This window comes from Oncorhynchus mykiss, chromosome 20 (assembly GCF_057628025.1).
Source record: "Oncorhynchus mykiss isolate SJ-2025 chromosome 20, ASM5762802v1, whole genome shotgun sequence".
Taxonomy (NCBI): Eukaryota; Metazoa; Chordata; class Actinopteri; order Salmoniformes; family Salmonidae; genus Oncorhynchus; species Oncorhynchus mykiss.
In genome coordinates this window covers 35,098,836-35,111,141 of record NC_143041.1, presented here as the reverse complement: position 1 = coordinate 35,111,141, position 12,306 = coordinate 35,098,836, and the positions used below count along the sequence as shown (strand labels likewise).

The following is a 12,306-nucleotide window of genomic DNA, read 5'->3' as shown; positions in this document are numbered from 1 at the left end:
TGGTCAGATGACGCGGATGCTACACTACAGGACTGTTTTGTTAGCATAGACTGGAATATGTTCCTGGGATTCATCCAATCGCATTGAGGAATACACCACCTCAGCCATCGGCTTCAGCAATCAGTGCATCGATGATGCCCCCCCCCCCCCCCCAGTGACTGTATGTACATATATCCCAACCAGAAGCCATGGATTACAGGCAACATCTGCATCGAGCTAAAGGCTATTGCTGCTACTTTCAAGGAGCGGGAGACTAATCCGGGCGCTTATAAGAAATCCCGCTATGCCCTCAGATGAACCATCAAACAAGCAAAGCGTCAATACAGGATTAAGATTGAATCCTACTACACCGGCTCTAACTCTCATCGGATATGGCAGGGCTTGAAAACTATTACGGACTACAAAGGGAAACCCAGACACGAGCTGCCCAGTGACGCGAGCCTGCCAGACCAGCTAAATGCCATTTATGCTCGCTTCGATGCAAGCAACACTGAAGCATGCACAAGAGCACCAGCTCTTCTGGATGACTGTGTGATAATGCTCTCGGTAGCCATGTGAACCAAACCTTTAAACAGGTCAATATTCACAAAGCCACTGGGCGAGACGGATTACCAGGACGTGTACTCAAAGCATCTGTCAAGTGTCTTCACTGACATTTTCAACCTCTCCCTGACCAAGTCTATAATACCTATATGTTTCAAGCAGACCACCATAGTCCCCCTGCCTAAATGATTACCGCCCCATGGCACTCACAGTGGAAGTGCTTTGAAAGGATGGTCAACAGCATTCTCCCAGACACCCCAGACACACTCCAATTCACATACCGCCTCAACAGATCGACAGATGACACAATCTCAATCGCACTCCACACTGCCCTTTCTCACCTGGACAAAAGGAACACCTATGTGAGAATGCTGTTCATTGACCACAGCTCAGCGTTCAACACTATAGTGCCCACGAAGCGCATTACTAAGCTAAGGACTCTAGGACTAAACACCTCCCTCTGCAACCTGCACTTCCTGACGGTCCACCCCCAGGTGGTAAGAGTAGGCAACAACACATCTGCCATGCTGATCCTCAAAATGGGGACCCCTCAGGGGTGTGTGCTCACTTCCCTCCTGTACTCCCTGTTCACTCATGACTGCACGGCCAGGCACAACTCCAACACCATCATTATAGACTGTTTTCTCTGCTAACGCACGGGAAGCAGTACCGGAGCGCCAAGTCTAGGACCAAAAGGCTAGACTGCTGAACAATTCATAAAAATCGCCACCGGACTATTTACATTGACCCCCACCCCTCTTGTACACTGCTGCTACTCGCTGTTTGTTTGTTACCTAAGCAGAGTCACTTCACCCCCACCTACATGTACAGATTACCTAATCTAACCTGTACCCCTGCACACTGACTTGGTACTGGTGCCCCCTGTATATAGTCTCGTTATTCTTATTCTTATTGTGTTACTTTTTATTATTACTTTTTATTTTCGCCTACTTGGTAAATATTTTCCTCTTCTTGAACTGCATTGTTGGTTAAGGGCTTGGAAGTAAGCATTTCACGTTAAAGTCTACACTTGTTGTATTCGGCGCATGTTGCAAATAAAGTTTGATTTGATTTGAAACACACAGACAGACAGAAACACACACACACACATACATATACTGTATTTACACGTGCACACAAAGACGCATACCCCCCCCCACACACACACACACACACACACATTAATACTGTAAGTCTTTAGGATATTTGAACACTTTTTACTCATTTGGTTACTCTCTGAGACAGCCCCTTTGTGGCTTTGCCCCAAAAAACTGAAATACTCAAAAATACTCTGAAGATTCATCGTTGCACAGAACTACTTCTAGAAGGAAGTGGATTAATTTAGTTGAAGGTTGGTTAGCTCTCTAATCAATTCAGTCACCGGTTTTCATTTGGTGTATAGAGAACAGTAATTACAAATCATTCACTTACCAACAATATTTCTCAACGGCAGACTAAACTCACAGAGGGAAAGACAGAAATAATTGTGTTCAAGAACTCCTCCGGAATGTCTGAGTCAAGAGTCTAGAATGAATTGGCTGTCTAAATCTGCAATCGGACTCAAGCCCATATTTTACAAAATATACAGTATATTATTTAACCTATTATCTAATAAGGACACCATTTTTAAGGGTCCATATCAGTGAAGTCTAAATGAAATACTTGTCAGCTAAACATTCACATTGAGTTATCATTTTTTGTTTTATTTCCTAACCAATATATTGGAATGACCTTCATTATCAAACAGGCAATTAAATAACAAGTAAAACACTTGCTACTTTGAACTGATTAAACATCATTTGTGTGGCTACAGCTTATTTCCAATGGAAATGGTTTCTTTAGCCATTGTCAATAAGTACACATAAGTGCATGGTGAATGCAGACACAGACACATCTTATTGAGAAGCTTTGGTTGGTATTTTCTGGACCTCATTTATAAACGAGAGACACATTATGCACACACAAACACGATTGACATTTCCCCCATCTCCAAAACTAAATGAGCAGTCCTGTTTATTTTCTTTTTTCATTTGAACTTGACATGGACTTCTGTAAAAGGCCATGAAATGAATGTAACTTTCCGAATAAAGTTTTTCAAAGTCATCGCAAAAAAAAAATATATATATATATATCTTAAGTGAGCTTAATTTGATTTGTGCCACTTTACCATAGTCAGCTCTATGATACCACTGATAAACCACCCGAATGAATTTAAATGTAACTAAAAAATGGGGGAGGGAAGAGGAGTGGGAGAGAGATAAGAAGAACTGTGTCTAGTAATTACATATCCTTGTATTTCACATCTAGCAGAACAAATGCTGAACACATGAGGGTGATATAGTATTATAAACCTACAGCCTTAACAAAGACTGTCCTACTGGTGTCACTCATTGTAATTCTGGCTTTGTTGGACATCTTTGATAATTAAATAAAATAACGTCAAACATGGATATGCAGTCCAATATTATGTTACAACGGTAGTTTTGAATTTCCAAACAAGATCTAATCAACAGACGCATATTCAAATTATATATTTTTTCCAATAGGGGATGAGAGGGAATGTCTCATTTGATTCTAAATCATTATTGACATTTCTTACCAGATTCAAGTCCTAACTAGTTAACTACCAGTAAAAAAAAAAATGGCTAGTTCAATGCAAACATCCTAGAGTAAATGATGCCCTGTGTGAGTATTATCTCTGCTTACATGCCATCCTATAACACCAGTCAATTACTTCTAATCACAATTACTGTACAGCATCCCCCTCCCTTTTCCCGAGCCCTCCCCACTTAACTATCCCTAATACTGTATTTCTCCCAGCTCCTCTATGTTTTGATGAGCCTCCATCAATGCCTCTGTCAGTCTGGCAATAGGCAATTGGGTACCATTTGGGATGCAGACTGTCACAGACCGAGGCAGAACTACAGGCAGCAGGGTAATGGCCGCCCCCCAGCCACTGGCCACTGGCAGGTTCCAGAGTGACATCATAATAAGAGCAGACGCTGAGGATATGGAATGATGACAAAAAGAAAGAGAGAGAGAGAGAGAGAGAGAGAGAGAGAGAGAGAGAGAGGCAGAGAGAAAAAAAGATGGGAAGATAGAGAAATAGAGAGAGAGATTCGGGGAGATATATATATATATATACGTATATAGAGAGAGAGAGAGCGAGGGAGAGAGAGCGAGAGAGAGAGAGAGAGAGAGAGAGAGAGAGAGAGAGAGAGAGAGAGAGAGAGAGAGAGAGAGAAATATTAAAAGGGTGGAGGAATGGAGGGGATCACCATTGTGAAAAGCAGGGGGGAATAATTGCACCACAAGTGCCTTCCCTGGTATAATCTCATTAAAAGGTCACATCATACCCATTTATTGAGGCATTAGAATGTCCTTAGCCCAATTATCAGATGCTCCGTGTGCATTCCAAATGACACCATATTTTCTAAATACTGCACTTCTTTTGACCAGAGTCCTATGGGTTTCCCTATTGGCCCTGGTCAAAAGTAGTGCACTATAAAGGGGAATAGGGTGCCATTTGGGAAGTAGATGCAGACTCAAAACAACCCATCCATTTGTCTTAGATGCCCAGTTCTCTTTCCTTTCTCCCGTTCTTTTTCCTTCTTCCCCTTTCGTTCCCTCTTTATGTGGAGTACAAAAGAGTTGGACAGGCAGCCTCAGAAATCAGACCCTCTTCCTTATCCAGAGTCTGGGTCATGGAAGTCATAGCATAACAATGGTGCTGTCAAGCCCAGAGGGTACTGTAGCAGGGTAGCAGACACACACACACACACACACACACACACCATATTCTGTCTGCGTGAGGCCCAGAGGGTACAGTAGCAGGGTAGTAAACTACTCTGTTGGAGGGAACAGCTAATGCTAAAAGCCTGTCTACCACACAGCACACAAAGAGAATGGACTAGGGAGCCCTGGCCTTATTCTTCTACTGTTATCAGAGCATGATGCACTTACAAAGCTCCCTTGCTCTCTTTAACTCCGCTCTCTCATTCCCTTTCTCACTCTCTCCATCCTACCCTCCCTCCTCTTTTGATCTTGATCCCTTCTTTCCTCTATCTTTCTCATTACTGCTCACTCTTTGTCTCTTTCTCTCCCCCTCTCCTTCTCTTGATCTCTTTCTCATATCCCCCCCTCTCTTTCTCTTCTCCCTCTCCGTCCCTTCTCCTCTCAGGGTCAGACCCGGAAGGGGAAGGTTTGATTTGTTTCTGCTCTTTTAGCCATGGCTGCAGGAGCAGTAATGAATCAGAAGTAGTGAACAATCAGTAATGACACGCAACGCCATCCACGGGGCAGGCAGTCGATTGTATTATTCTGTCTGCGCTGGTTCACAAACACACACACACTGTATTCTGTCTCTGTGAGCTCCAGTTCAATCTAGTGTACAACCAATCAGACCATTGGTGAGTCCAAATGAAAAGCTACAAAACAATAAACAGTGCACTGGCGCTTTCTTATGCCCAAGTCCCTTATACTGTATATATAAAAAATGAAACTTATTTAATAAAAAAGACAAATTCTTCCATCTCCATCTTCTCCTCCTGCTTAATTCTTTCCCAGCCCTCTCTCTAAAGGAACAGTGGAAGAAACCATTTTCATATTTTGTTCATTTAATGTGGAGCAGAGAGCGAGGGGGCGTTGTTCTCAGAGCTTGTAATGAGATGAAAGCCAGGTCTTATCTGACCACTTTATTAACACAAAGAAAACAAGAAGCATGGGTGAGCCAGGTCAACTGGGACTGGGGGGACAGGGGGGGCGTCTCAGTCCCAATCACTGCTGTCTGGAGGTGGGAGATAAGGTAGAGGTTTGTCCCTGTCCCGTTGTTCCCTTGCCCAGATCACCATGTACTCTGTCTAGAACAGAATGAATGGGTATGATGAATGGGTATGGGTGTTGCTGTGTTTAAAACCAGAGCACAGCATCGTTTTGTTAGTATATAAAAACAAATGTCCCTGAAGTGTAATTGATATCGCTATCACACTTAAATTAATCAGAGTTTTAATACAGAAAGAGAGGATGGAGAGAGTAGTACTATGGTCCATAGTATGAAAAAACGATAGCGTCTGATTACCTGCAGTAGCTACATACAGTATACAGCATGTGTACTACTCGGTGTGTGTGTGTGTGTGTGTGTGTGTCTTTGTTTGTCTCCTCACCCTCCCAAGACTCTCGCTCTCTCTCTCTCTTTCTCTCTCAGGGGTCTTACATAGTGTTTACATGTCTTGCCAATAGCCTAAAAAGGAGACTGTACAATTTTCTCAACCCTATCATTTGAAGAGAGATTACTCTTTTGTCAGAAGATAACTGGGAGGCATAAACATACAGAAAGAATTGCAGCTTGTCATGAAATAAAGAAAGCAGTAAAAAAGTAATAGGAATCAAGAATGAGAGTTGCTCTCTCCCGCAGCGTGCTCTGCTTCGTCCTACACAACCCACATCTTCCCTCCCTCACTCCATTCCTCCTTCTCTCTTCTCCCTCTCTCGCTTCCCTGACCTCTCTGTATCCCAGGGGTTGAGAAGAACCAGGGCTCTTCCTCCTACTGACCACTCCTCTCCTCTCAGATAACACAACCTGGACCCTCGGGGGTGACAAACAAAGTGAAAAAGCTGGCCCAACCAACCAACATTCTGGCACTGTCATATAGCTTTGACAGAAGGGATGAAGGCCCATCAATAGCCAAACCCTCCCTCCCGCCAAACTGACTATGTCCCAATAACAATACTACTTTAGTAATCCACAGAATGCATGCCCAATTGCATTATTGCATTGTTGAGTTTTGAGTTTGCAACGAAGGCATTTCACTGTACTTGTGCATGTGCCATTAAAACTTAAAACTTAAAAAATACATTGCTTCATTCTAAGGGCTCTATTTTAACTAAATTAGCACAATTGTACATCTAAGCGCAGGTGGTAGCGCTATAGGTTCAAGGGTGTGTCAGAAATAGTATAGCTATTTTCACTATCACAGTTATCGGCGCACTTGCTGGCATTGGTGTGAAAGGGCTGAATTTTGATGGACAATTAAGTTGTTGGTTTGTCGAGGCTTGTCCACTCACTGGCCAATCAGATCGTGCTCCCTGTCTAAATATCTGGTTGCTTCAGATTGCGTATTTATGGTCTTTTGTGTATTGCCTGTATTGCCTGTTAGTCCTTTATAGTTTGTTAAATGGCTTACATGAATGAAATAACAACATGTAGACCTATCCCATCTTTGGGAAATAGGTTAACTTGAACCCATTTGCAGTCCACATTTTGCTAAGTGATTGCATGGCTTCAGAAGCATTCACACTGATATAGGGTCTAGGCCTACTGTAAATTGCATTATGGCTGAGCATGGACATGCCAAACATTGTCAATAAGAACGCTTACGTTCATAATAGATAAGGCCTATAAAGAATGAATAATTTGAATAAAATTCTAAACAAAACGAAAAAACAACCTGTCTTAAAAAGGCTAAGTCACATTTACAACCACCATCATTTCTCCGCGTGGGCATATCATTTTAAAACAGCACAGACTATGGAGGGTTTTACGCACATCAAAGCAGGACCTGCATGGCTAAAATAGTGTGGGCCTGCCCACAATGCATAGATAGATACAAAGGGAAAGTCAGCTCACTGTTTTACTCCTCTCATACTTGATATTTTAATAAAGCTTTGGTGATTAAGATTCATTTCCAAGCGGCCTCAGGAGCCAAACCCTTTATCGTCTTGACTACCTTGCGATTCCATTGGGCAGACAAAAAAAGGCCTTCATTGAGAGGAGGGGAGGCTATGCTTGGTTTTTAATTCAATTGAAACCAAATGGGAAGAAACATGTGTTTTTTTATGTTCCTAAATATGAAGTATACAGGTACCAAAAGCACATTAGGCTACTCTTGTTCCATGTGCAAATGGGCAGTGTGTATCATGGCTGGATAGGCTGCATTTCCACTTTAAAAAGTCATGCCATAACCAACTGCGTTGCCTCCAAAACCAGCTTGTTTGGTCTTAAATATCCTTCTCAGGGCTGTCTGAAATTAGCACTTTGGATCATGTTTTTAAGGACACACCTCAAGTATTTCCACCCCGCCCATCTTTTGCGCAAGCGAACTGATATTAGACTGGCGTTAGGCCTGGAAAACATCAGTGCACCAGTTTTTACATTATGAAATTGCAAACTAATGTGTGTTTGACACTACCGCCGCCTTAATGCCAGCCGAGAATAGAACCCTAAATGGTACAGGTAGAGCCTTGGCTTGTGCGAACCAGAACACAAGGAGCAGTTCTCCTGTTTTTAGTGTGAGGCAGCTTGATGTACAAATACAACCCCTGGACAGGACGGTAGTGTATCGCAGGGCCTTATACCTACAATCTATCTCCTTAATGCTGAGTGCCAAGAAGAGACAATTTGGGTCCCATCTTTACAGTCTTTGTTATGACTCTGCGGGGATCGAACTCCTAATCTTGGGGCGGACACTCTAACAACAAGACCAATGAGTTGGTCCAAGTGGTACAGTATGCCTGTGTGGATATTGGAACAGAGCCTGTATCTCAGCATCACTGTAGTTTATATCACAGTTGGCCTCTCCTTCTAGCCTGAGGACTCTAAACTCTGCTCTGTCGTTTGGTCTGAGACTGTCATCATTGAAGTCGTTTGTGGTGACGAGGGGCATGAGGGGAGTTGTACAAAACAAAGTCATCAGAGATCTGATAGTATCTAACCATGAAGAGTATCAAAGCCAACAACACATTTTCAAACCGTTGATTTACCCACGTGTGCACTGGCTCTGGCTCAACCTATTGGTTTCTGGACCAATCAAGGTCAGGGAGGTACTCAGATCCAGACTCATTGCGGGTAACAATCTAACGTTCGTGGGCGAGACGTAGCGTTTGGCCAGAGCAAGGAGTCTGGGTGGCTAGGCAACACTCATTCACCTCCCTGTCACAAGTTCAGACTGTCAGTAGCTTATTCAGCCAAACACACTGTGAGTAGCCTACTCACCCACCTTACCAGACCTTCCTCCACTCTAAGTTCTCTCACCATGTGCTGTGTAGACAGTTAAGATATGGGGAGTGGATATTTTATCCTTTGTCTGTATGGCTTGATCTCCTAACTCAGGATGACAGACATCTTTCTTACCTTTCACACTCAGACCTTCCTGCAGCTTCCATGTGGGGAATAGGGAAGATAGAGTGTGGGGAGGGGAGAGCAGAGTACACATCCTATACACTTTGACTGTCTACTTGATCTCTTAACTCCAACTGACATGATTAAAATAATCCTTTGCAAGGCCGATCCAACTTGCCATCTCATCCTGTTGAGTCAGACTTAGTTCCTGTGAGATCTGCTTTGTATCTGAGTCACGAGCTCGGAGCGTGACCTCCTTCAACCCCTCCAACCCTGCTACTATCCATCCCAGTCAATGCCTGTCCTCTCTCTCTCTTTCTCTCTCTCTCTCTCTCATATCCATCCCTATCCGTATCTCTCTCTGTCTATCTCTCTTCCCATCCCCATCCCTTCTCCAATCACTGATGCTGCTGTTCATTCTTGCTCCACACTCCACACTAAATGACTGTTTGTCCCCTGAACCCTTACCTGCTCAAACAGAATGACTGTTAGTCCCCTGAACCCTTACCTGCTCAAACAGAATGACTGTTAGTCCCCTGAACCCTTACCTGCTCAATCAGAATGACTGTTAGTCCCCTGAACCCTTACCTGCTCAAACAGAATGTCTGTTAGTCCCCTGAACCCTTACCGGCTCAAACAGAATTAATGTTCTGATGTGACAAAACGTTGCCAATCTGCTGGAAGATTGGAGCAGGTCGCAATTTTCTCTTTCTGGAGAAGTGATTGGTCTTGAAAAAGTTTGTGTCTCAAATACCACCCTAAACCCTACATGCTGCACTATTTTGACCTGATCAAATGTAGTGCACTATATAGTGAACAGGGTGCTATTTGGTAAACATCCAAAGGGCAGTGCAGAGTTTGGTCTCATTAAACTACTTCATTACGTAACTTAGTAATCACCCTGACTTACTGTAGCCGTTGTCAAAGCCTTCACTGCTATTTGAATAGTGTTTTGTGCACCTATTTTAACACCTAAATATGTTGTGTCTTCGATTCTTGAAATGTAGATTGCAGATGTTTTTGTTAGGTTATTGTTATCTGGTAATTTGTAAACTTGTTTAAATGGGGATGGAATATGTTTGATATATATATATATATATATATATATATATATATATATATATATATATGTGTGTATATATATACTTTGTTTTCTACTCTAAACCATAAACTGTGTGCAAAAGGTTGAATGTTTTTCACAAACGATAAATTCTGAGAATGTATAACTAGCTAAAAAAGTCTGCCAAAAAGAAAGAAAGAAAAGAAAGAAAATGTGTTTTTGGAAATCATTTTGGCAAGACTTATGTTATGAAAATGTTTAAATTTGTGATTTGGTTTTGGCTTCTACAGTAACATAACTAACCTAGTTGAAACTTCAGCGTGCTAATTCTCAATTAATATAGGAATAATTTGTTGGCTAAAATTAAAATTAAATGATTTGAGTAAGTGAAGTTGGGTCGATGAAATGTTGTAGGTAACTGTTTTTTTTTTTTTAAACGTCAAAAACATATTTAAAACTTTGTGGCAGTTGTTATAGCTCAATGATTAAGTATTAACATTTAACCTTTGACTTTACAGACTTTAACCACTGAAATGTCTCTTTAAACTTTAAAGGCAACAATGATAACGAACGCCTGGCGATTGCTAGACAGCGAATCCCATATCGACTTGGTCGAGTAGTTGACGAATGGCTACTCGACAAAGGTAAAAACATTGATTAAAACTTCAAATAAAAATAATTTGATCATAACCCAGTAATACTTTTTGTAACCAATAAACCTTAAAAAAATTAATGTTCAGTAAAACTTAAATAAAACTAAATGATTTAAAACAGTTAAATGTAGCTAGCTAGTAACATTGCACACTTTTGCATATAATAATGTATTCTTCTTTTTAGAGATGTCAACTGTTTAATACGTCTGTCAGCTTCAGGTTAAAGGGACTGTAAACATAAATCTAACTATTTCTTGAAGTAATGTCAACACTGTTAAAATGTACATAAATTATTATATCATTGTTGTTATTTGATGTAAACACCTAAATGATCAACTAAAAAAGGTCCAGTTAAATGATCCATTCAGTTGATATTTTGTAGTGTTATATTTGATACACATACATGTATGTGGTTGTTTATAATGGATCATACTGATTAAACTGCAATACATTTAAATGATAAATAGAGTACAATATTAATTGGCATAAAGAAATTGAGTCCCTTTAACAGATTTTGTAAATATGTATAGGGAAATGAAGATCAAGGAAATGTATCATAAAACGTGAAAGTTTGAGTGCATGCCTTTTTGTATGTTTCTAAAAACCAAGTTGTATCTCCCAACTAGTATGTGCCATGGTTCTTTTTTCATTTGAATGTTTTCTGGTTCAGTTTGTTCAGTTATTTTTACTGTCAGGAATGACTCTTTTGTTACGTGCCTCATGTTTCATATCACGTGTACGTTTTAAGTTGCGTTCACTTCTTGCTAAAAGGCGGTCTTGAGATGATGAGGATGAAAGTAAAAGGAAACATTTTAAAACCTTGGCAAAGCTTTAGAAACGTATGATAATTATCGGAATGAAACTCAAAAAGTCTATACATTCCGCAACTTTGAATGGTGTTTTTTGGTTCGCATAATGAAACTAAACAGTAAATGGTAAAAGTGGTAAGTGTTTTCAAAGGAATTAAAGTATGAAGCTATTCAAAGAGGATAATTGGACACTATAGGATGACACATCTGTCAGGTCTATTTTCTCTACAGACATTTTCTCATGGACAATCTGTCCCTTTTTTTATTCCTTTACTTATGCAGTAAAAACTCACACTTCCAAGATTGTCTTATTATTTCAAGGAATAAATCAATTGCAGTTTAGTACATTGCTGTGAAGTAATGCGACAAGATTCACACGCCTACCAGGATTAATGTCCTCCCTGCAGTTAAGTTGATTTGATTGTCCTTTTAGCAAAGCTACAGTGCATTAATTTACAACAACTGTAAATGTTTTTCTTTATTCTTTCTCCCTTTGTTCCAAGCCATCCCATCATTCAAACCGCAATAAATTACCATGAGAGGTTTGCCTCTAGCAACGGGTAATTTATCGCGACTCATTAGCCGACTGGGCAAATAATCTGTCATTTTTCTTATGCGCGATTATTTTTCATCACTCTTTTGTTTTGGATTTCTGTTGTGACTCAAAGTACAAGTAGGGAATTTGCGGCGGCAGAGTCCGTCCAACATACATTCTCGTATATATGTAACGTTGTTTTCCCGCAGGTCGGCAGCTCACTATCTTCAACAGCCAGACCACCATACAGATAGGTGGCTGGGACCGGGACAGGAGTCGCCCGTTTCAGGGCCAGCTCTCAGGTCTCTACTATAACGGGCTGAAGGTGTTCAACATGGCCACAGAAGGAGATCGTAACATCCGCATCCAGGGCAGCGTGAGGCTGGTGGGGGAGTCGCCCTCGTCCATCACGCCACAGTCAAGTGCCAACACAGCCAACCGGTCGGAGACGTCCACATCCATTATGGAGATCACCACGACGACAGCGTCCAGTAGGAGGGTGAAGCAGACGACGCCACGGGAACCTCAACAGGTAGGAGAACTCAGAACTTAATAAAATATATACTTCATTCGTCCATGAGAGAGGGACA

General features: G+C 41.4%; 1 protein-coding gene across 32 annotated transcripts in view; it reads left to right on the top strand.

Moving 5' to 3' along the window:
* Positions 1–12,306, top strand: part of LOC110498787 (neurexin-1a) — a 560,879-nt gene that overhangs the window by 465,569 nt on the left and 83,004 nt on the right. For 17 of the 32 annotated variants that reach the window (XM_090212981.1, XM_090212979.1, XM_090212985.1 and 14 more), the window contains one exon: positions 11,926–12,248. In XM_090212981.1, coding sequence (XP_090069107.1) covers positions 11,926–12,248 — 323 coding nt within the window. Of the gene's footprint in view, positions 1–10,273; positions 10,364–11,925; positions 12,249–12,306 lie in introns of all 32 variants that reach the window. The other 15 variants (XM_036956170.2, XM_036956156.2, XM_090212975.1 and 12 more) reach the window with 1 other exon arrangement.